The 26,268-nt window shown below is 37.4% G+C and overlaps 1 protein-coding gene across 1 annotated transcript in view; it reads left to right on the top strand.

Annotated features, from left to right (window-relative positions):
• The window catches only part of zmat4a (zinc finger, matrin-type 4a), a 93,658-nt gene extending 68,259 nt beyond the window's left edge, over positions 1 to 25,399 (top strand). Inside the window, exons 6-7 of the mRNA XM_065250292.1 lie at positions 9,901 to 9,997; positions 24,140 to 25,399. Coding sequence (XP_065106364.1) covers positions 9,901 to 9,997; positions 24,140 to 24,167 — 125 coding nt within the window. The 3' untranslated portion in view covers positions 24,168 to 25,399. The remainder of the gene's footprint in view (positions 1 to 9,900; positions 9,998 to 24,139) is intronic.
• The last annotated feature ends 869 nt before the right edge of the window (positions 25,400 to 26,268 follow it).

Raw genomic sequence — 26,268 nt, 5'->3', positions numbered from 1 at the left:
GCAGTTTTTATTCCACAAGTCGTCATATTCAAAAACGCGCGCAAATAATTAATACGATTCACTTCGACTGCGCTACAATTTCCCAGTGTAAGAGAACATGTTTATTTATCCACAGAGAACAAATCGAATTGAAATGGCATTGAAATTGAATTGAACAAATCATTTTACTTCTGGAATAATGTATGCAATATGCATTGCGCGAGTGTGGGGGAGAGTCTGTTTGAATGTTAAAACAAAAAGAGGAGTTTACTTGCGAAAATAAAGATTATAACAACAGCGGTCATCATGAAACCTCCTGCACAATTCAATCTGCGCTGCAAGAACGACAGGGTGATGACATCAAAGTACCGCGAGGGTGAGGCGAGAAATAATAGGAAGAGTTTGCTTTCAAACCGCTCTCGCGGCACGTTGATGTCATCCACATGTCGGTCCTGTATTATAGCATGAAGTCGAGCACACGCGTAAATTATCCATATTAGTGATGTACCAATGTTCAGATATGTTCTACTTAAAATATTTAACATTATTTTTAATGAGCTTCATTATAGCCTGTTGATTTCTGGTGTTTTGTCTGAATTGCCATACGCAAACGCCGCCCCTGCCTGCACTGTCTATATAGGCTATAGTATACATAGTATGGTATATAATTGAGTTTGATAAAAGGGGTCATCAAATTGCTTCATATATCAGTGCAAAAACATCAAGTTTTTTCGTGGTGCTTTGACAAACAGTATCAGCTTTGTTTATGGCAAAAAAAGTTTGGGGTGGTTAGATTAATGACCTATAATGTGAAATTAATATGAATGTTTTATAAATCAAAGTATTATGTTGTGTCACACATTATTAGTTCTTTGTTACATGTATAGTAGACAATTTTTTGTCGGTGGATAATAATGATTGCCCTTTTCACCAGCTACCACCACAAGTAAATTTCAGATCTGTGGGAAACACTGGCCTTAAGCAACCACCCTTAGCAACGTAAACATTATGTGAAACATTCAGTTGCTGTTCACAGTCGATATGATGTCAAAACCCAACTTATTGACGGTGGGTTTTGACGTCATTACCACGTTGGGTTTTGATATCAGTTTGACGTAGGGTTTTGACATCAGGCCGATGTTGGGTTTTGACGTCAGGCCGACGTTGGGTTTTGACGTCATTATGATGTTGGGTTTTGACGTCAGTTCGACATCGGGTTTTGACGTCAGTTCAACGTTGGGTTTTGATGTCAGATCGACATTGGGTTTTGACATCAGTTTGACGTTGGGTTTTGAAGTCAAAATGACGTTGGGTTTTGAAGGCAAATTGACGTTGGGTTTTGATGTCAGGCTGAAGTTTGGTTTTGATGTCAGGCCGATGTTTGGTTTTGACGTCAATTGGATGTTGGGTTTTGATGTCAGGTTGAAGTTGGGTTCTGAGGTTGGGTTTCAACATCAGGCTGATGTTGGGTCATTTTGATGTTGGGTTTCAATGTCAGGCTGACATTATGTTTTGACGTGAGGCCGACGTTGGGTCATTATGACGTTAGGATCTGACGTTGGGTTTCGACGTCAGGCTGATGTTGGGTTTTGAGGTCAGTCCAAAGTTGTGTTTGAAAATGGGTTTTGAAGTCAGTTCAATGTTGGGTTTTGACATTGGATTTACGTCAAAACCCAACGTTGGATTGACGTTGGATTCATGTAAAAAACCAACGTTGGATTGACATTGGATTTACGTCAAAACCTGACGTTGGATTGACGTTGGATTCATGTAAAAAAACAACGTTGGATTGACATTGGATTTACGTCAAAACCTGACGTTGGATTGACGTTGGATTTACGTTGGATTTAGGTCAAAACCCGACATTGAATTGACGTCAAAACCCAATGTTGGGTTTTGATGTCAGGTCGACGTTGGGTTTCAACATCAGACTGACGTTGGGTCATTATGATGTTGGGTTCTGACGTTGGGTTTCAACATCAGGCTGACGTTGGGTTTCATTTGTGTTTGAAAATGGGCTTTGAAGTCAGTTCGATGTTGGGTTTTGATGTCAGTCCAACATTGGGTTTTGATGTGAGGCCGTCAAAACCCGATGTTGGATTGACAATGGATTTAAATTAAAACCCAACATTGGATTGATATTGGATTGACGTTGGATTTACGTCAAAACACATTGTTGGTTTGAAGATGGATTGACGTTGGATTTACATCAAAACCCCACGTTGGATTAAAGTTAGATTTATGTCAAAACCCAACGTTGGATTGACGTTAGATTTACGTCAAAACCCAACGTTGGATTGACATTGGTTTGACATCAAAACCCAACATTGGATTGACAGTTCGATGTTCAGTTTGATGTTCGGTTTTGACGTCAGTCCGACATTGTGTTTTGATGTCATTATGACAATAGTTTTGATATAAGTTAGACAAGGTTTTTTTCGTCAGTCCAACGTTGGGTTTTGGCATCAGTCCAATATTGGATTTTGACGTCAGGCCTAGAGCTGTAATCTGCCTTAAAAGTTAGGCCCGAAATGACCGGAGCCCGACCGAATGATCACAGAATGCAGCCCGAACCCGAAAGTACATTTACATTGACAGCTTTTAAACAGCCTGAACCTGTTTACAGCCTGACATTATTTAAATGTGCGCGCACACACAGCTTTTGTCAAGAATGAGTAATTTACACAGGTTTTAACATTATTTATTAATGACTAACTAGGCTACACGTCACTTGGAAGTTGAAACAAAGAAAAAAATAAGTCATCTGTAACATCGTAACATCTCGTTCTAAATACGCCTATGCAATACACTATAAATAGGCCAACATGCCAATAAAAACAATTATTTCTTAAAGAATTAAATTAAAGGATAATTCCGGTATTTAACACTTTGAGTTTCATTTCTGGTTTGTTTTGGATGAACTACAGTAATGGACAAAGAAATTTTGACAATGGGTCGTGTCTTGACTTTTTGAATCGTTTGGAAGCGTCTCTTGACTGCTTCAGAATGGAAGTCAATGACCATGCACAAACATGTCATTAAAACAACACTTAACGTTCATTTTCAAAACTGTACTACTCACCGAGTGGTTTGTGGTGTTGATCCCTCATTTACCGCGCAAAGGCGGAGCACAAGCCCGAGCCCAGCACGAGCCTGTGTAAAATGTTAGAAATGAAGCCCGAACCCGACCAAACTCGTCGGATTCCGGATGACTTCTTGCACAAACCCACAGTGATCAGCATGATCTTGCGGCTATCACTGCTTTAACGAAAGCGACTGCTCTTCGCATCTTTCATGTTTTCATTTTGCGAGCGTGTGGAAGTTGTGTGAACCAATTTCCTCTATTGGTCTGAAACGCATCTTAATACCAGGTGTAAACAGGAACATTAATGTGCTTAAATTTTTCGTTTTTAAATTAGGTAAGATGGTAAATGGATTGCGTTGTATTATATTTGCACTGCTAATACATGCACTAGCCATGGGCTTTTTCAATTTGATATGCTTGATGTGTTTCGTCTGGAGCAAAACTGGATCAACGTTTGCTGAATTACCCGCCACTTAGATGCCATCTGCTAGTCACTGCACGAATATGGACATATTATTCTCATTTGTTGTTGTTTACCATCATTTTGCTCATGTTTGAACCAACATAGCATAACCGATGACAGATTGGTGTAATCACAAGGAGCTCCGAGGCAAAACAAATGTTTATATACAGTACAATGCAATTCAAGCCATTCAGACACCTAATTGTTTTTTAATGTGCCCGTCATAACAGGTTGTTATAAAGCTGACCATAGCCCTTACGCTCAGAGCATGAATCACTCTCCTTGTACAAGGATGTAGTTGGAGTGCTTCAGACAGAATCCTAATATACTCATCACCCCATACAAACATATGCTTGGGCTTTCTGGCTCACTGACAGAGTCAAAGTGATGTTTGTACCAGGCAGGCAAATGCATGGAGGTAAAAATAGATAAACCTGCACACCCTTAAACTTCATAAATGGTAAACTCACAGGAGAAAAGAAACTGTGTACCTGCGTCAGGGAGATCATGTGGATTTCAGATCTGTGCTCCTGGGGTTCATGAATTGTAGCACTTCTTGGTTTCTGCTCATTTTATTTAGAGATTTTTTATATTTTCAGATAAAAAGTAAAATTTTCGCTACTTGGCTTAAGAATATTTGCCAACCAGGTCCAGTCGGATCTGTGTCTTCCCGGATGTGTTCAGGTCCAGCTTTTAAATAATAGACGAGTCCGTGTCAGTTCTGGGTCCAGCTTTAAAATAATAGACGTATTGGGTCCATTACAGGTCCAGCTTTTATAATAACAGACGGGTCTGGGTCGGTTCAATGTAGCACATTTACGAGTCTCTTCAGTTCGGGTAAAATTTTTTGCACCCTTGTAGACTTCTAAAGGGGACATTTCATAAGCCTTTATTAATATGTAAAATAAATCGCAAGTGTCCCCAGAGTACTTATGTGAAGTTTAAGCTCAAAATACCATATAGATAATTTATTATACAGTAGCATGTTAAAATTACCACTATGTAGGTGTGAGCAAAAATGTGCCTTTTTTGGGAATGTCCTTTTAAATGCAAATAAGCTGATGAATACAAATACTGATCAGTGATCACCATGATGGTGGTTTGTTGACATTGAAACTCAATTGTGCTATCAATTATTATTCTTTTCTTTCTCTCTGCATTTAATGGAAGTGCCGTGGTTGGATAGTGCAGATTAAGGGGCGGTATTATCCCCTTCTGACATCACAAGTGGAGCCAGATACAGAATTAATGACCTATTTTTTTCACATGCTTGCAGAAAATGGTTACCAAAACTAAGTTACTGGGTTGATTTTTTTCACATTTTCTAGGTTGATAAAATCACTGGAGACCCAATTATAGCACTGAAACATGGAAAAGTCAGATTTTCATAATATGTCCGCTTTAAAGTTGATTGATTTGTTTTATTTTAAATTACATCCCTTAAAGCAAAAATGGTCATTATAATAATCATGAATTATACTTTTGAATTCATGTTGATCATTATCAAATCTTATTATGAGCGGAGGGAAATTAGTAGGATTATGTTTCATTAAATTATGCTTGGACTAAGTGTAATGTACCTCAAGATATTTATTTAGATCTATAATTTATGGAATTATTTTTGCTTTTGTCTATATGACAAAATCTAATAAATCTTTTAAAGTTGCTTTCTGGAAAATCTTGTTCATAAACATTAGTTTATGAAGGTCAACGTAGATCATTTTGTAGCAGTTCAAAAGTTTGTGGGTTTGATCCTCTGGGAATAACCATACTGATAAAAATGCATAGCTTAAATGCACTGTAAGTCGCTTTGAATAAAGCATCCGCCAAATGCATAAATGAAAATGATACATGGGTGTCTGTTCAAAAATTCTGACTCATGGTGGGTCTGTTGTAATGTACTATTATAGAATTATTAATAGGAAATATAATTGACTCCTCAAGTGTAATGGATAGTAACTAATAGTCTAACTATTATTGCAACTAGTTTTAGTTCGATAGACAGATGGGAATCTAAATAAGGAAAATCATGTGTTATGATCCCTGATAAGACCAGAACCCCAGGTGATAATATCCTTGAAGGCATCATTAAACTTTATTGTGCCCCAGAAGTTCTGCAAGGTATTTTTCAGGGTGGATAGCCATTCCATCTGTTTAGCATTTATATTCTGAATAATATTCCCAACAATATGATTAAAAATGAAATATGGTTTGTACAGAAAAAAAAATGCTTTTCTTTCTATTTAAAAGGGTCTTCGTATGCATTCGTGTTGTAGAACAATGAAAGAGGACACATTGTGCTCTGCACTTTCTAAAAGTAAGATATATCTGCTCAGTCACAAAATGGCATTTGCAAGATAGATAGCAAAGATGCAACACTTGATCTTTGTTCATTTATTCCACTTGTGGTTCCTCTATTCCTGTTCAGAGGATGTTCTGCGTTAACGGTAATAAATCTTTGGCACAGATGAGAGAGACTTCATAGGAGCTGCACACTGGTTGGCCCTTCATTGCTCATGCGTACCTTAGGCAACTCGACAGGCGGAATGGATCGCTAACGTTGATAGATGCTCCGGCAGTGCTGCATTATTTCACCTTTTCAAAAGCGTTTGAGAGGCAGCCTGTCAAAAGGCCAGCTAGAAGTCGCCTCACGCCTCTGTTCCTTTGCCACGTGCCCTTATAATGTCAGTACCCAAGAGTGTATGTGAAGAAGGGGTGGGTGAAGAGTCTCCCACAGATTAAATACATTGACTGTGATTAAAAATATAGTTATCAACCTGAGAACAGGACAAAGCATAAAACATCATATGTGTGTTCAAGAAACAGTTCACCCCAAAATTATGTTTGTATTTTTTTTTATCATTTTACTTTATCTTCTTTTGTGGAATACAAAGGGTGTTTCTACATCTACCTTTTCTGTGCAATAAAAAGAAAATGGTGGCAATAGATGTCAAGGAAGATTTAAGATTAGATTTACAGTGAGTTCAGCTATTGAATGGCTTCCAAAGACTAAATAAAAAATATAGGGAATATAGAGCATGTCATATGGACTACTTTTATTTCACGTTTGTGGTGCTTTTGGTTCTTTATGGGGCTTTAAAGCTCCCAGTCCTTATCCACACTTTTATGTATGGAAGAGAATAAGGTAAACATTTTGAAATTTTCTTTTTAACAAACTACAACCAGTTTGGAACAACATTATGGTGACTTAACAAAAAAGCCATGTCACAAAATTCATTTCCGTGACGGGAGCGCCGATGTCTTTTCCGTGTCACTCCCACGGATTTCTTGTGTCATTTTATTTATTGTTTTCTCATTGTTTTTTCTTATTTTCAAATCATTGTCGGTTGGGGTTAGGATGTGCTTTTATGTTAGGATGTACTTTTTATGTATTGGTTTCTACATGTTTTTCTTCTGGTTTTAAAACTATTCTCGCCTGGAGTTGGGGTTAGAGTTGGGGTTTGGGTTAGGATGTCTAAAAATGTAACAGAAAGTGATGCTAAACCCAACCCCAAGCGACAATGGTAAGAAAATAGGAAAAAACTATAAGAAAACAATACATAAAATAACACGAGAAATCCGTGGGAGTGACACGGAAAAGACATCCGTGCTCCCGTCACGGAAAAAAGCTGAATTCCGTGACATTGACATGGATAAAGTGATCAAATTTTTCGTTACTATAACACGGATTTCCGTGAGATCAAGTTGGTAAGGAATAATTTGCGGGTCATTAAATTAGTCGAAAATAATGCACACCCAAGGTGATAATGCGGCACGACGCAAAGCAGGGTGCCATTACACTGCGGATGTGCATTATTTTCCAAAAATTCACAGGACCGGAGTCAATTATTCTGCTTATACCACAGTTATCACAGATATTGCTCTGGTGGTTCTTTTAAGACATTTGACAGATTAAGTGTGCATTTATCGAAAAATTATGCACAATCATAATTAGATTGAGACTTTAGCCTGGATTTTACAGACACATATTTTGTTTACGGTCCTGTTTATAGGAGGAAATACATTGTTTGCTGTGGTTTTCAGTGTTACCGTTGCTGATATGATTAGCAAACTTCTGCTTTCTACCCAGTGGCAAACATAATCCGTCTCTTGGATATAACAGAGACAGATACACAGAGGATTTTTTTCCCCTGCTTGGCAGTGTCAGTTTTTTACCGACTGCTGTAAAGCAACATAAGAGCGTATCACCACAGACAGCACACTCAAGATGTATGAGAATGAGTAAAATTAGACATAATGATGAATCAACAGTAAGTCATTCGTTTCTTCATGCCCTTCTACTCCAGACGTTGTTTATGGGCTTAACTTAATTTGGAGAGGAGATTGCAAAGGCCATTTTTCAGCCTGCTATATTATTAGTGAAACATGACAGCAATTACACGCGACACTTAATCCATAACAGGGGGTGCCTGCGTAAACAGGCCTGATATCCAGGGTGTTGCGGCATCATGTCATTAGTCACGAACTTTACGCCTTTTAAAGTCAACAGACTATAGTGTTGTTTTGTTTCATTTCAATTTCACTCTTTTTATAGCAACACCATCAGTGTCCCTATCTGCATTGTTAACCACATGGTCTTTTCAAATATTTAAAATGTCACGTGGACACACACACCAGAACAGGAGCCTCCTCCTCTTAAAATCCCCCTGTTCAAACAGATCTGATTTCATGGAGAGGCCTTCCATTGTAGTTTCAGGGATCTGATCAACCTGAATAAATAAAGACTTGACATTTCTATATGTATGTCTCTTTAATTGATTCTCTGCGCACACGTTCCCTCAGGGTAGGGTAATCAGGAGAGTTGATCAGGCAGAACTGCGAAACACAGCCAGGCAGTGACCCATAGTCAGCCACGATTGAAAGAGAGACCTGCGTTATCTCACACCCCAGTTAGTGCTTCTATTCTTAGGAATGACATGATAAGGGTTTATTGACCACTCTGTGTTTAGCCTGGAAAGACGGTAGATGGACAGAGTTTGAGGATATTCTTGTAATTTTACAATGAATCCCTTATCAAAATATTTTGTTAGTTTATTTTGTTAATTTATCTTGTATTTACATTGTCTTGTAAATGCCATGATAATAATATGTGACCCTGCCTGGGAAGTCCTGGGCTGGGTTTCCCGATAACGATTAAACTTAGCACTTAAGAGCGCTTTCTACGAGCTACTTAACGAACATTCGTTGTTCATTTACGTGCGTTTTCCAAAAATGCACGTGAAGCGATCGCTCCCAGCTGGGTTTTAAGTGCTACTTACGAGTCGCTATCCGTTTGTCAAGTGCTGAAATGTCACCAATAGAATGACTCGAATTTGTAGCAGAAGCTTGTTTAGGCTAATGATCTTTAGCCGATGTGCACTAATATTTTTTATAATATTTTTTATTATTGTTCAATGACCTTTTAAATGTTTTAAAATGGTTCATAATGAAATATTATTTTCCGTATTTAGTTAGGACTCGTCCCACTGCAAAATGCCTTCTGCATTTTATCTTATAGTTTAAATTATTATTATTATTATTTGTAATATGTTATATTTATTATTAGGGATAATTGCATTGTACCGTAAATATTTATTTGGTTTCTTTAATCAGATGCCATACCCTTCAAAACATTTTTTTTTACTGTAGCCTAGATGAATTATAGCAGCAATTGGTGGGAACCATTTATCAGTTTGCTAGTACCAACTTTTACCAAAATTGTACCAAATATGTTTTTCTTCATTATTAATTTATGTTTAGTCAATTCAATTTTATTTCTCGTTTGAATTTTGAATATATTATATTAAAGTAATTTAAACAAATAAACAAAGAAAACCCCCCAAAAATAAATATAGCCTACATTTAAAACATTACATTATCGTTATTGCAGGAGTGCAATTTGCTGGTTGTCCTGCAGGTGACCTTGTAACATGATGCACTTATGAATGAACGATTACTCCAGAGTACTTGTAGATCTACGATGATTTTCAAGTGCTACTTAAGCTACGAAGCTTTTGGGAAACGGCCCGTAATTCTAAGATGATTCGTACGATCGTTTTTACGATCTACTTAGCCTTACGATGCTTTTTGGAAACCCAGCCCTGGCTATAGTCTGATAATCTAATTATGATATTAGTGATACCCTTTCAAAAAGTACAAAAAGTTCATATTAGTACATTAAAAGTACATATTGGTACCAAATAGTATTAGTGACTCAAAGATATTGGTACATATTGGTACAAAATGTACAGTACACATATGTGTACCAAATAGGTAGGTAGGTAGGTAGGTAGGTAGGTAGATAGATACTGTATATAGATTTGTATTTCAACTTGCTAACAAACACACTCTTGTTTGTGTCTCTTCTCCATAGGTCTAAAACGCTGCTACACATGTGACATCTGCAGCGTCACGCTAAATTCAGTGGCACAGTACCATGCACACCTGCAGGGCTCTAAGCACCAAAACAAGTAAGTGCCAACACAAACCACACCCAAACATGACCGTTTCAAACACAAACTGTCAGGGCCGGCTCGTGGGATTGGTGGGCCCTAAGCAAAGACCATGAAGATGGTCTACTGGTATCACTGTAATCTGTATTTATTGTTTTCAGTACATTTTCATGTGTGAATTACTCGGATGTTGTTTTAATATTAAATCTTTGTGGAGCAGGGCTCAAAGCAAATAATTTTTCCCATGGCCTGGTCAGGCTCGTGGATAAAATGTTGACTTTCCTTCCAAATATTCACTAGCCACACTGCAAAAAGTAATAGTTACAGTAAATAAAATAAAATAAAATAGGAATAATTATTGTTTTTGACTCAAGTCATCTTAATAAATAAGGTTATGACACCACAAACTACTAGCCTAATTTTTATAAATTTCAAATACTGTTGAAGTATACCGTCATTAATAAAATAAGACCAAATAATTAACTAGCAAAATAAAACAACAAAAATATGCACATAAAATAGAACACACTGTTTTTTCTCTAACTAGTTTATGGGTTAAAAAAGTAATAATAATCAAATGTCAAATAGCATTGCATAGTTTTCACTCTGTAAGTTAAATATAGATTAATTCCTATCAAAGTTACAAAAGAGAATCATTCATCAATCATCCAATATGCTGTTACACATGCATTTTATTTCTTAACTGTTCACATTCAGTATACTCAGTGTGGACATTTTGACAATTTTGTGTATTTTTTTTTTTTGTTTAAGCGCACAAAGATGTGGACAAGAATTAATTGCATGCTTTCTGAGATAAAGCTTTCTATGAGCACGCTACAGATTCAAAACTTCTAACACAACTCATGCGTTTGCAATAAATTGGCAAGGCTTAAACAGGCGATGGCCACGGACCATTGGGCAGTTCTCACCATTTCTGTGATTTTTACTGTATGCAAAATAATGAGGTCTCTGCAAGCGTAGTGCTTTTGACTCAGCGTGTCCATGAGTATACTGTAATGTAAGCACTACTAACGGTTTAATGCGGTCATTGCTTATATCGCCAGTAGGACAGGTCGGCCCTGCAAACTGAATGGTAAGTAACTGTGACACAGGGTTGGAACCATTGCTTTGAGGATATCACATGGTACTGTTTCCTTTCATTGCCATTTCTAGGAATAAAAAGTGGCATTTCCAATTAAAAGTCATTCATTGCAGTCCTAAAACATTGTACAAAGGGTGACTTACAGTAATAGTATCTTCAACACATATGTGAATATAAGTCCCATTTTTGTAGTTTTCCTGATATTTGGATTGGATAAAGAGAGTACTGTACCTGTATCTTCGTGTTTTCTTTAAATACGTTTTACTTGAGACATTCCTAAATCTATAATGGTCTTTTCTTTATGTGTCTTCTTCTTGATCCAAGTCCATCACTTGGCAGTCAGTGAGCTGTCCTCCTCCTTTCAAACTTAGCTTAAAGCGCATTTGAAGCAGTTACTCTATAATTTTTGTGCTGAACCCAATTTCTCTGTTTACACAGCCGTGCCAGTCTTCAACTGTGCAGACATTAGGAACTCATCCAAATTTGAGATCTGAGCCAGCATTGAGACCACACCATCAGTCTGTTCAGCTCTCAGTAGCCAATTAACAATCGTTCTCCTTTACTCATCAGTAGTCAAACATCAGCACTCGGATGTGAAGCGTTTTATGATTTTCTGCCAATGGATGTATTGGAAGTCTTTCTTGTTCTGTGGACCAGTAGCATATGTTTTGTGGGTGTCCTGGGTTCTGCCTGGTGATGTGGTATTTTAAAGCGGACCACCTTGAGGGATTGACACACACATGCATGTTGACACCCAAACATGCAGTGGGTTTTCATGGAGTCTGCACTAACCCATTCTCACCTCTCTGTATATAAGTCTTGTGTCATGCTTTAGTAATTTAGATGGGTCTGTTTCCTTCTCTTCTGATAAACTCAATGTCACGTTCTCCATGCCAAACATGGGAGCGGGGAACAAATGTTGCCTCAAGCACAGAGATTGGACATTGCCATGCTGCACATACAGATGATCAGAGCCACGAACACACATACGGTAAAACACACTCTTTAATCTTGCTCTAAAGGCATTTGCCCATATGAAAAGGTATTAGATCTTAAGTCATGACCTGAGCTGTTCAGTCTATATCACTGTAAAACACTACAGGAGTGTTTCTTTGATTGTGTGTACGTGATACAAAATTCAATGAGGAAATTCAATTCTCATTCATTGTGGTGGTTGGTGAAACAAATTATCCACTCATGATAAGGATACTGATAAGTCTCCAGATCGATAGACACACTCCAGCAGCTTAAATCAAAACCCTGCCTTTTCCCTTCATCGTTCAATCAAACCTGCAGCCAGCCGATAAGCTAAACATGTTGCTTATGCCAGATTATGTACAATCTTTAATTTGGTCATTTGGTTTAGCTTTGATTGATGTTTTATCCACCTCTCGGCATTAGAGTATTTTAATTTCCTCACTTCTCAGGTTCATCTAAGAGCAATTCCTAGCTGATGAGTGCAATATCTCTTTCAAGCTGTGTGTCTGATTTGTGATGGGTCACCTTGATATCTGAAAATACTGTATTTGGTTCAACATTTTGTTAGTTGTCTTGCTGTCTAACAGCAGCTGTCTTTTGAGGCAGTATTTGACCCTGAACTGAATCCTCGGATGGTTCACGCCACGCCACACATCCATTTTCTTACGCAGGCTCATGCTCACCATTGAGATCCCCATGGTATGTTATAAAAGGCATGAAATAATTGCCTAATATGCCTAACTGTAAATACCGTACAATGCCAATCTCTATCTGGTCTGTTTCAAGCAGCAGTCAAGCGCTCATCAATGTCAAAATAATATGATGGCCAATCAAATCAAAGAAGAGTTATTGTTTACAGAAGCTGAGCTTGAGCTATAGTACAAACTACAGAGTGAGTGGGCGATGCTTCAGGTTGTTAACAGTAGTGACAGAGCAAAACACGATGCAAGTAGCTAAACCAGTGCTCGCAGTACTGGCACTTTTATATTTTAATCTTTCAAGCGTACCTTCACTTTCTCTTGCGTACAGTGCCACCACTTCTCATGATGATTTGGCCTCCTAGAGCAGTTTTGACCTGCACTGACATTTGTGCTTTTTTCATTTGCTTAAAACATAATATTGGCAAAAGTGTTAAGCGCAAACTGGGCTACAATATTATGTGAGCAACATGTTTGTATTTTTGAGAGAAAATGTTTATGCATAGTTTTTGAAAAAGCAAAATTTTTAAGTCACTGATAGTGACACTTTTTGCTTAGAGAGGCCATATGCGAGGAGGCATGTAAGCTCCTTAAAAATCTGTGATTGACACCTGAGGAAACAAAGACTTGCATCATAAGCCACCTTTTTCTGTAGTAAAACCATGGTTTTATAAGGTATACTTTTAAAACCATAACAAAATATTTCAATAGAATATATATATATATTATCTATTGAAATATATAGTGTATTGGTATTTCAATCTCTACTATCGATATTTTAAAAACCCATCAAATCCCTCTGTGCGTCAAACGACCTCCTCTGACGCTGCTGTAGTTGTCGCTGTCCAGTTGTCTGTCATATACGGCCAGTTAGCGGGGGTGAGAAAATGGCAGAAAATTTAAAAACACTTGCAGCTTTCAAAGCCGACGTGTGGAGGCATTTTGGCTTAAAAAAGTAAAAAATCTGCTCTATTTTTAACATTTTTGATCAAAAAGAAAAAGTATTGCAATGTATTGCAACATGCAATGTATTGTATCGTAAAATTATGCATTGTATCATGATACATGTATCATGATTTGTATCGTATCTTGTCAAGATAACTAATAGTAAGTTGACATAAGCAAAGATTTTTTACAGTGTGGTTTTACTGCAGAAAAAGTGCAACCATGTTTTTGGATAAATGCAATTTGTATTATCATATGTTTAATAGAAAAACTGGTCATCTGTAATGAGACAAAATAAATTTGTGGTTACTGTGGTTTAGCTACAAATAATATAGTAAATTGTGTTAAATTTAGTAAATGGTAAGCTCTTCTCTTATGTTGATTCGACAAAAACAATGCCAGCAGATACGTGTCATTGACAAGCATTCATACCTGGCATGTGGGTGTTTGTAAGCATGCATATTGTTTTCTGTGACAGTTTTTAATAAAAGAGAGTACTGTAAAACCATTGGATATTTGACATCTACAAGCAATAATATAACAGAATAAAATAATTATGGTCTTGTCATGGACATTATCTGTTGCTTCACTTTAATTTAGAGTACTCGTTTGATTTGGTGTATTTTGTGACAGTCCCTCTTTTAGCACCAATCAATCACAAATCACTTTATCCTTCTCCTCTTTCTCAGTGGATTAACTGAATCAAATCTGCTGTCATCTGCAGTTGTAAATTTTACAGAGACCAGTCATTAGACTTATAAAGGGCACTTATTTCATTGCTTAAATACATATTTTTCACATACCGTACATTTTTGTAGCTCCATATATCCTGCCTTACTCAAACGCTTTAATTTAGTACAAAACTCATCGATCTGAAAAGCGCTGTGTCCCTGATTGGCCAGCTAAGCTGTTGTGATTGGCCTGAATATTTCTGACATCAGCCAGAAATGTGACGCTCCTTGCCATGTTTGAAAGATTCCCTCACAATACAATGCCGACAGGAGTCCGAAGCGGGTGGAATTATAGTAATGTCAGTCCTGTCCAAGGCCGAGGAAGTAAACGGTTGCCTACAATCGTGAATCGGACCATAGGTGCTCTTTAAGAACTTTTTGGGCATTTTTATTAGGGGGAAAAGAAATAGAATTGGATAAAATATTAATAGAGATTATAAATTTAGGAGTATAAACTCAGTAAAAGCTTTTATTTTAATTTAAAAATAAAAGTTCTCTAGCACCTCTCAAATATGGGTAGATTTCTTCAAAAACACCAAAAATTTAGCAAAAAGCTGAGATTATTCCATTTTTTGTGAATGACTTTTGATAGAGATCCCATTCAGAGCGATCCCTTAAAACATACATGGAGTTCTTTCGCTTTCACGTGAGGTGATACTTTCGGGTTGTATAAGTTGTGGAAGAAGCCACCTGGTGGATAATGGCGGTATAGCGGAAAGCCAGAAAAACTCGTCATTGGCAGGTAAGCGTTTTTTTTTTCTAAATTAACGAGTAAACTTGTCCATGGCGGGGAAAGAGTAAAGATACACACAATGTCAGACATCATTTTTAATGCTGTGTACACATCCATATGCAAATAACCAGAGACAGTCAGTTAGTCTTCTAATTAATACAGTTAAGAGATTAGATAAAGAAGATATAGAGAGAATAAGAAACAGAAAGACTCCTTTCTCCTCTCCTTGTTCAGTATCAATAGGTCAAGACTCATTACTTTACTACTGTACACTCCTGTTACGTCATTCATCAACGTTATCAAAAAGCACACCCCCCATATCCCCAGAATGTGTCCTGTACACATTTTCTCCATTCCCCTCATACTCACACACATTTACTTCTTTTTACTCCATGTACTCCAATGTACAAATTGTATTTCTTGGAAACACACTGATGCAGGCATTCAGAGTGATGTTTGGAGATTTTGACAACCTGTCATTACATATGGCCAAATTCCATTAGAACTGAAAATTGCTGTGCCTTACTTTCTCAGAATTGCCGAACTCTTGGGGTATGGGGGCATTACTAATATGTGCATGTTTGGAACACTCTACACAAAGCCATACATTACTGCCATCTTAGTGGCGGTACACTTTCAAAAATAACACCTTTGCACCTAAGAGTTCACATTAATACCTCACAGCTATACATGTTGGTACCAAAGATAGCTACTGGTACCAAATGTATACATATCTGTACCTAACTGATACATTTTTTCAGTGTATAGCCGCTTCTGGAGCTTTGTTTATTACCTGTAATATGTGTTGGTCTTTTTTTAGTCACACTTGCAATACAGTCAGTCTCTTTCATTTAAATTTTTCATCGCATTCATCTCGATTTCCCTTTGCGAACAATCCAAGTTTAATAAAAAGTTGCTAAATAACACATGCTGCCTGCAGTTCTCATCTCACCGGCTTTCACGAACAGCCACTTAAAAGTTATTCAAGTTTCTATAAAAAGTATCAGGGATCTCCATTGGACTAGTTGTTTTTTTTCTGCAGAAGTGATTAAAGGTGAGGCATAGTACATTAAACTGAATGGTGTATACAATAAGATGTTTCCCATCTTATAATCTTCATCCCCCCATGAGCATTCAGTAAACCTGTCCTCTGGCTTCCACTTTCATCCTCCCGGTTAATGAAATCTTTTTGTACTGGGTCCCTCTCCTGTCCATCATTTTGTTCCCTGTGGTTCTTCTGCTCAGCAACCTTAAAGCCATGAAGATATCTCTTAGCTTATTCGCCTGACAGCTCTTTGGCTTCAGCCTCATCGTTTCAGCAGCGAGCTATTTGCCTTCAATCTCGCCATGACTTATTTTTTGCACACTATCATGTCTGATTTGTTTGTCTCTCAAAAGACGTAAGCTCCTGAGGGTAATCTTGATTTTTTTGGTGTAAGATAAACATGTCTACACTTCCAGAGCAATAAAACATGAAATATTGATTTTGTTACAGTTAAAACAAATAGCCTAAGACAGTCTTCAAACAAAATTGTTTGCTTTTGCCTTCATATCGTGATGACACAGGATGAAGATTTATACTGTGTGACGGATAAAAATCAGAGCCGGCGGCAGTGTGTATGTGTGTGTTATTAGAGGTGAAGAATGCTGCAGTCTTTATTCTTATTATCACCTGCTGTAAAATGTGTTTCTATTAAACTTTGTAACCCAGTTTGATTTGTATCAACTATTCACCCTTCAAATGGACTTGAATGTTGGAAAATGGAGTGAAGTGTTAACGATATGCAAAAGGTACAAACCCCAAAGTAAACGATGACGTGAGTTATCGTCTCCAACGTAAATCTCTTTTCTTGGACTACAGCAAACAGAGATTGTAGGTAACAGTTTTCTTCCTGGGATTGGTGATGTGGAGAAGGCCGACATTCAGAGCCGGCGCCAGACCATAACTAACAGGGGGCACTCGGCTTCCAACGGGGGGCACGCAATAGCAACAATAACTTGCAAAAACAAGACATTAAAACAACAAATACAGCAAGCACACACTCATACAACTGGTGCAGACTGTCAGCTCATCTCCCGTATAAAGTGCAAAAGACCACAAACGATGCGCAAAACTATTGAACTTCGACCGCGGCGTGAGCGCAAGTGACGCAACAACAAACCGCCCTCGCGCAGCGCAAGCCATTGAAATGAATGGTTTCATAGCGCAGCTTACACCACGTCCTAGCTTTAAAAAAGCCGCTTTACCATAATCACGTCATAATGCTGTTAACGGTCTATAGCCACACTTCACATTTAAGCTTACGTAATTTAAAACAACGCTAACTTACCTTTGAAATAGCTGAAGACGGCGTAAGAACATTAAACTTCCTTAAAAGAGTGTCCTGTAGATTTGTAAATTCCACCTCAACCTCTAATCTTTGAGTTTGAGCCAGTCTGTGTTTGCATGAAGATGAAGCAGGCGGTGCTGGTTCGTTCTAAATGTTCTAATATCCATATTTTACACGATCCATAAAATGCCGCGAAAAACACGTTGCTAGTATCAAGTCACAAATATGCTAAAGACGTAAGACGGGTGAGACGCGGCAATACATCCAATCAGAGAAACTGGTCTATTTTAATTAAAGAAAACATATATCAACTATATTTTCCTCATTTGATTACATTACAAGTCATGAAACATTCAATGTTTAATTTATTTTAATTATTCTTGATATATATTAAAGTAATAAAAAACTTTGTAGGGGGGGCACAACAACCTGTTCGGGGGGGCACTGCCCGCGAATGCCCCCCCTTGACGCCGGCCCTGCCGACATTATCATGATTCCTTCTGCTTCGGACTCCTGTTAGCATTGCATTGTGAGCAAATCTTTCAAACATGGTAAGGAGCGTCACATTTCTGGCTGACATCAGAGGTATTTAGGCCAATCACAACGCACAGATTAGCTGACCAATCAGGGACACAGAGCTTTTCAAATCTGAGCGTTTAAGGAAGAGAGTAAAAACCTGGAGCTACAAAAATGTATGGTAAATGGAAAATAAAGTGTTTATTAACCATAAACCACGCATACACATTGTATTATACCAAATACATAAAATAACGCAATGAAATAGTTGCACTTTAACTTAAAGTAAAAGTAAAACAAATGTATGTTGATAAAACTTTTTTTTACAATATACAGGTCCACTGTAAGGGCCCTACACGTGACACTGTAGGAGAGCACTACTTCATTTCAACAATTCCAGTTTTAATCCAAATTTTATACCTCAGGCAATTTATTTTTTCTTCCCGGTTGCAATTGCAGCAAATCAGACCATGACTGTGTGATGTCTCTATTCTAAGACACCCACCCTCCTTTCAAAAGCATAACAGGCTAGCTTGCTTCAGCATTGCCTTGGGAAAAGATATCACCAGTGAAGCAGATAACTCACTCAGAGTTCTGGTGACTGAATTTTGCTCATATAGTTCTTTGTAATTGAAATCATTCATGAATGACCCTGTGCAAGTTTTTAAAATTGACAGCCTCTCGAAATCAATAGTAAAATGTTGATACATTTTTTTTATCACACTTGGTATCTTAAAATGTGTCATTTCTTTAAAAAAAAAAACTGTGTTAAATGTGTTACATTATTAGTGTCTTACATGGAGAACTGCATCAGTGTAAAACAGCACTTGGAAAATAACACATGAGGAGAAAATGATGGTATACTGTACAGTAAGTAGGAGGAGCAGGTGGATAAAGGTCAACGCTAGTTTGGCAACAGCAATTTAGTCTGAATGTGATACCTAAAGCTGTGTAGATTATTATGTAAAATTCTGCTCCAGGCTCTTCGGTTTTGCTTAATTTGGAATGTAAGATATGTAACCTATTGACTGCAGATGGGAGGTTTTGTACAGCTAAATGAAAGCCTTATGTAAACTTCATCCTGCAAGCGTGACTTGGATCACCCACAAATGAATATTTGTCATTATTTAGTCACAATTTGGTTACCATAAAAGAGCGGTTTGATTAAAAGACACAAAGGGACACTAAATAGGTTTCTTAAAGTCCCCCTGTGGTGAAAATTAAGTTTTAATTGTTGCTTATACGGTATTTCCAGACTATAAGTTGCAACAGACTACAAGTGGCATCATTAAAAAATGCGTCATAAAGACGAAATAACATAAGTCGCAGGGGACTATACATCGCATTTATTAAAAAAAATTATTTCACAAAATCCAAGCCGAAGAACAGACATTTAGGGCCCTATTTTAACGATCTGAAACGCAAGTGCGAAGTGCAACGCGCAAGTGAGTTTGTGGGCGGATCTTGGGCGCTGTTGCTATTTTCCTGGCGTGAGAAATAACTCTTGCGCCGGGCGCAAATCAATAAGGGGTTTGTCTGAAGTAGGTTCATTATTCATAGGTGTGGTCTGGGCGTAACGTCAAATAAACAAAAAAAAATCAGAACGCTATCCAACATTCCCTTTAAACGCAAGAGCGTAAGTTCCATGGCGGGTTGCTATTATTATGACGGATTTACCAGGCGTATACCAGGAGCGGTTTACAGCCGAGGAGACCCACGTTCTTGTAAGAGCAGTCAAAGACAGAGAAGTTGTTTTGTATGGGGATAGGAGAAACCTGCCCAAATCAGCGTAGGTAAATACAGGCGTGAGAGGAAATAGCCACAGTCTCATCAGCTGGCATCCCTAGGACGTTGCGCCAAGCGCTACAATGATGTCAGGAGACGGGGGAATCCCAAGCTTGCTAGCATAAATCGGGCACGCCGTGTAACGGGAGGTGGATCTGCGTCTACACAGACGCCAGCAGAGGACATCGCTGCGTCCACCCTCACCGCTGAAAGGGTTTGGGGGCTTTGAAATCGGACCCAAGAAACGCAAGCAAGGTCCAACCCCAAAGTACTCTTACAAATCAAGTTCATATACATTAAGGTTTCTTATGAAAGCATTTTAATTATTATTTACATAAAATAAATGTAATACAGCCACACAACAAACTTATGAAAATATTTTAATCGTTATTTGCATGAGAATTTTTTAACGCAGCCACACAATAAATAAAAACTATCACCACAATGCTCACCACTATGATTCCCCTTATCTTGTGTATTAATATTTTTAAGTGTAACAATTTATGATTTGCAAAAATAACTTTTGCATCTGTGTGGATTAGATAAGCAAAGTGTATGCACGTTGTGCACGCTATATGGTCAAGCATGCGCCCTTAAAATAGCATAATGAACAACGCGCAACGCGTCACTGACTTTAAACTTTTTTTTTTCTGGTCAGTAACGCAATTGTTTTTTGAAACTGCAAAATAGCATCAGGGATGGTTTGCGCCGGAACACGCCTCTTTTTTTGCGCTGAACCGCCCAGGGAGTGCAAGTTCATTCCCTAGTTTGCCGACGTGCGTCTGTGGAGGGAAAAACCCGCTGTGCGCCGTTGCAAAATACGAATGATACATGCGTCACTGACAAAGTCAATTGCGCTGGGTGCAAGATAGGGCCCTTAATCTGGAAAGACAATTATTTAACTAACCAATAGCACAGAACAGCAGGCTGAATAGATGTCCGTACGTTAACATAGATATGAATGGATGGTGCATAGACACAGTTTTTATTTCTGTAGAAAAGCAATATCTATTTAAGCCTGTACCCAACTAGTGTTTTTGCTCTGTTGTGCATTCATATGACTTTTGCTGAATCGTAAAGATCACAATGATATATATACTATATCTCCAAATCAGTGCTTTATAGATTTAAATAGTTTTATAGTACTGTGTAATCCCAAAGGTTTCAAAGCTCACTGCATTCCAAAGAGTAATGTTAAAACAACATTTTAAATGAGCTGGAGGGTATTGTTTGTGCTGCGGTTGTTAATCAGTGCAGAAATGGTTTCTGTAACTTTTTAATGAATGTTTTTTTTTAAACAGCAAAGTTTGTAGAATAATTACCACAGAAATGTACCATATTGCCACCAAAGTAGAGTAATAAACTATATATAAGTAGTTATGAAGTTAGTCACAAACTGGTGGTCAAAGAACCTTGACTCACATGGGAATTTTTTAATCTGGTGGGTTTTTATTAGAGCGGGTCTCAACTTTTACTGAACATTTTTAAAAAGATTGTGTGCCACTGAATTTATGTGTACAGCCCTCTGAGGCCTGGCATTTTGAAATGAAGGATGCTTTTATTGCCGGAGATCGACTGCAAATTACCCTTTGAAGACGCATTAGGGGATTTCATTCCTAAAAGTGCAGATAAACACTGTTTTGATGCTCTGTATCAAATGATCTCAACCTTGGATAACTTTCAAATGTCAAATGATGATGCTTTTTACTTTGTTTTTGTTCTTTTCTGTGGCTAATGTATGGTGTAACAATACGGAAGACTGCAAGTAAAAAAGTAATTCACAAAAATGACTTTAGTTACCTTTAGCTGGATTTTCAAAGCTGGTGCACCAATTATAATCAGGGCCTTACATATGAGTATTTTTGTATAATCCTTGTTTGTGGCTTTAGAATCTTGCATCTTTGATCTTATTTCACAATATTTAAAAATCTTAGTGTCAAATCAATTCAGACCAACAAAACATCTCTTGACAGGCACGGCTTTACTGTGTTCTTACTGAACATTTCCCAGTTACAAGGGCAAAGTCACTTAGCATTACTTCACTGTAAATATTTCATGGTATGTTAACATGGTTATGGTATAAATATAATTGATTCTGCTTGAAAATTACAGGGCTTAAGCATAATTTTCCCTTCATCTTTTACTGTTGTATATCCACCTATATCTCTCTTGTTGCATCAGTGTACAGCATTAAAGTCAAGGTTATGATAATGTGTAATGACATAATGTCCTTATGTTTTACAGAGCACCCTATCATCTTTGTTCCAGTGTCATTTTTCAAAGCCTTTACCAGTTCTGTCATTATGGGGGAGGGCATGTAATGTTGTGTCAAGTGCAGGATACATTTACTGTTTTTAACCTACCTGACAGAGATAATAAACGCAAAACTGCAGGCTGTAATAGCAATGCTATCTCATGGCAATTCTTACATATTTGACAAGGCTAATTCATATTAATTCACTACATTTGTAAATTTTTGTGCTATTTGCTTTTGCCCTGTGACATTGAGGTTAGGGTGGAGTTTCGTTACTTTTTTTATAACAATCGTACGTTTTTTATGATTAATTTCATACAAATAAGCCAACTCATAAAATAGGTATGAATTCTCTTGAGGTCAGGCTAGTAATACTGAACTCTACAAAGCCAATGCTATAGGGACATATGCACGGCGTCCGCATGACGTTGTTTTCGTTATCAGAAGGGGCCGCGGTCGTCCGTGTGCATCGTCTGCGTGCGGCCCAAAATTTGAGACCAGGCGGACAGTACCCGTACAACAGCACATACACAAGAAAATATTGAGACACTCCACTACAAATAATTATACATATGCAACAGACAGCATTTGCACACACACTATCGTTTTTTTTTTCTTCTTTTATTTTCACTTCGTCCAAGAACAGAAAGCTGTGGAGCATTTTCGTCACCCTAATGTTTGATTCATGTTCTTTGTTTTCTTGTTGTTTGTTCTAAACTTTGTTAGCAATGTTGGATTGGCTACTTTTCTTCCCCTATCCTAAATTTTATAATGTACTGTAAATGTCGCCAAATCAGCTGCCCTGACGGCCTGATAGAGTAATAATTTGAGAAATCATTTGTAGGTGTCTAACATGGCCATCCGCGCTTGGCCGCGGTGACGGTGAGTATACTTTGAAAGCCGCGCTGACGCGTGCGCGCACGAGCCAGGCGCGGAAAAAAGGTATACCTGGCCCTTAAGGCTGCACTGAAGTGTTTTAATGAATTGGGAAAGAAGGAAATGCAAAGGGTTAGTTTAGTATATTTTAGCTCTTTCTGTGTTATGGATTATGTAATCCTGTCTGTAAAAACCAGGCTAAATTCTCATAATCTAATGATGAGAGTTGGAGCATCAATTCAATTAATTTCAATCTTTCCACACACCAAAACCGAATTCAACGATTTGCATAAGTAGATTACATACAAAGTCAAGGCAAAGACGTAAATAGATGCAAAATCGCGCAGGGTGATGCAAACTAAAAAGTTGTAGGTTCTATGACAAACAAAGTTTTAGCTTTTATCTGGAGAAAAAAAAATAAGAACTGCTTACCTGGTAGCCATCTTGAGTGTCACAGTCAATTATTTTTTTGTTTTAAATGTTAGTTCCTTGAGGGCTTAAAAATGATTGAAAAATGTTGTGGAGGATAAGAAATTACACTTGGACACATTTATATTCCTTATTATTGTCCCTACATTTACCAATGATCACCAAATACTACATGTTTCTTTACTGTAAATGTTTATAGTATAACATGCACTGAAGCTTTTATTTTTTTGATTTTTTTAATTATAAATATTTCCATGTCAAAGAACCCAAATCCAGTCATGGACACGCTGCAGTAATGAAAATTTTCCACTTAAATGTGGAAAATAACAACAAAATTGGTTTGTTTGATGTCATTTGAAATCATGTGCAAAAGAGTACATGAAGAGATGTTTGTAACTGTATGCTTCTTATTTTCATAGCATTTACTTTTTTATCAAAATGTTTCATGACACCTCACAAGTCTAATTTCGCAAGAATCACCCAGATACGCTCTATTTGCCTCAAATGTGTCTTCTGTGCAAGTTAAAAAATTAATCTTGAGCGAAATATTTGCCTGAACCAACGATGCGAATACACGCTTCACGTTTAGTGTGTATGCCCTATTACTCAGTCAATAAAGTAAACTATAAAAAACTGAGCTTTCTACAGGCAGGGTCACTTATAACTAATGAGGAGCGAGATCATGTTTATTGATTTTAGGGATTTGTACTAAAGACAAATGTTTTACAATGTCAGCTTTTTGTGCATATACCTGACATATGAACATGTTTTTTCCTTTCTTAGCCTAAAAAATCAACTATGTGTCCAGTGAGCCATAGGAGAAACAAGAAGATTGGATTGATGTCAGACAAGCTGTGAACAGCTTGCCCTTGGTTTTCTGCCTCTGTTATGTCTCTCACACTTTTTCGCCATCTCACTTTGTTGACTTGACTCTCAACTTGACTGCAAAAGATTAATGATCCTCTTAAAAACCAGCCTTTGGTCATTCCAAAACCACCTTTGCCTCCAAGCGTCTTCATCAGCAGCTCTCCTCCTGATGACATCAGACATCATGCTCTAAAACTCTGGAGCAGACTTCATTCAGTGAAGGCCACCTGGCAGTTTCTCTGTTACGGTACAATTTATATAGTGTATCTAATCTCAATCAATTGTTGTGTGCATGACTGAATACGCTAATTGTGGTCACTTTATCTGCTAAGCAATATCTGTCCAGAACTCTGCCAAATTAAGAGTTAAGAAATTGTAACAACAGTTTAACATGAGAATGCAATCTGTTGAAACTGTAGTCCACGATTCAACTTTTATGTCTCATTTTTATGTACTATTTATTGTTCATGTGTGCAAAGAAATATGTTATACTGAAATATAATGGGTGTTTGGGGCTAAAATGTGGGTATTTGGGGAAGGGTACTACAGAGACTCTGTAGATGTATTTATTTGTTTATGTATGTGTGACCTGTACTGTAGCAATTTAGATGTGTTTGATGAATGGGCATTCGAGATTATTTGAAATAGTGAACTAACGGCTAAACTATAAACTTACTTGGTTTTGGTTTTTAATACGTTTTTAAAGTTTTGAACAGATTTGATCAATAAACAAAATATCAAACGGCTAATCCATCATCTGGTTGATAGTTACATATTTTACAGCTTGCTATGGTTGTGAAAAATGGTTGGAAAGTGTGACAAGATTACTGTTAACATTGGTCTATATTCCAATAATGCTATATTCTAATATTTTTTGGAAAAAAATGGTAGTGAGATTTCTTATTTATTTATTTTGTCCTTGATAAAAAGATGTCAATTTACAACAAAAAATAACAAAATCACTCAAATTGTTTTAAAAAAAGACAAAAAATAGAAAGCAAGATTACTCAACCAAGCATGGTAGAATGTAATCTGTTGTAATGTATATAAAGATTATAATTTTAACAAATAATTCAGTGCACAAATACTTTATCAACTTTGTCTCAAAGACATCCATGTAGTTTCAATGTGTGTTCCCTTTAAGACAGCAGGCTGTTGTTCACTCCCCTTTTGTGCTCTGGGTCATGTGGTCTATTGTGTCTTAAACAAAATAAAAGGCACTACAAAGACTTTTGGTGGCAGTGTTTTAATTTAAACATCACTAATAAAGACGTGCACTGCAGTGTTATAATATGCAGTAAATTTGCTTATAACAATTCCTCCATCATTTAAGTCTCAGTGGGTGACGTCTCTGTGTGACGCCCTTATTTCCAAAATTGTACAGCACAGGTTCATAACTCTCTCTGCAAACGCAATTAACATTCAGACGTCCCATTTCTGACACTAATTAAGTTGCAGCACGACAAGAAATTACCTGTCAGGGTCCCACTATGGTTCTGATATTTTACCTTGGATAATAAATCAGCTGTTGGGGTTTCCTTTCAAAGGACAGATATTTATTCATTAGCGCTCATTCCAACAGCCTTTCTTTATCGTCAGCCTCTTTGCAAGTCAAATCTGTTTGTTTGATAATGAACTTTTCTAATGAAACATTTCATTGCTGTGTCCTCTTGCATGCATCCTGACCCATAGAGATAGATTACTCTAATTAAGAGGCACCAACAACGGCGGCACCTCATCAGAAGGGCTGAGTTATTCATTATTCTGCCCATGAGGAAATTTAAATAATGAAATGCAAATGGGGAAGGTTCCCAAAAGCATCTGACTACGTCAGGACAATAATATAGACAAATAGTCATTAAAAGTGACCTCTGTCCATTGAAACTGAATTTAAACATAAAGGACTGTATGGTATGGTTTCTGTTGCACAAATAGTTATTGGAAAAAGGTGCTACAGAAATAGGTAAGAAATAAATAATTCTTTGAAGAAAGGTTCTCCGGGAAATCAAAAATGTTTCTTCTATATGGAATTGCTGCAAACCTTT

Source organism: Paramisgurnus dabryanus, chromosome 5, assembly GCF_030506205.2.
Source record: "Paramisgurnus dabryanus chromosome 5, PD_genome_1.1, whole genome shotgun sequence".
Taxonomy (NCBI): domain Eukaryota; kingdom Metazoa; phylum Chordata; class Actinopteri; order Cypriniformes; family Cobitidae; genus Paramisgurnus; species Paramisgurnus dabryanus.
This window is presented reverse-complemented; position numbering and strand designations above follow the sequence as displayed.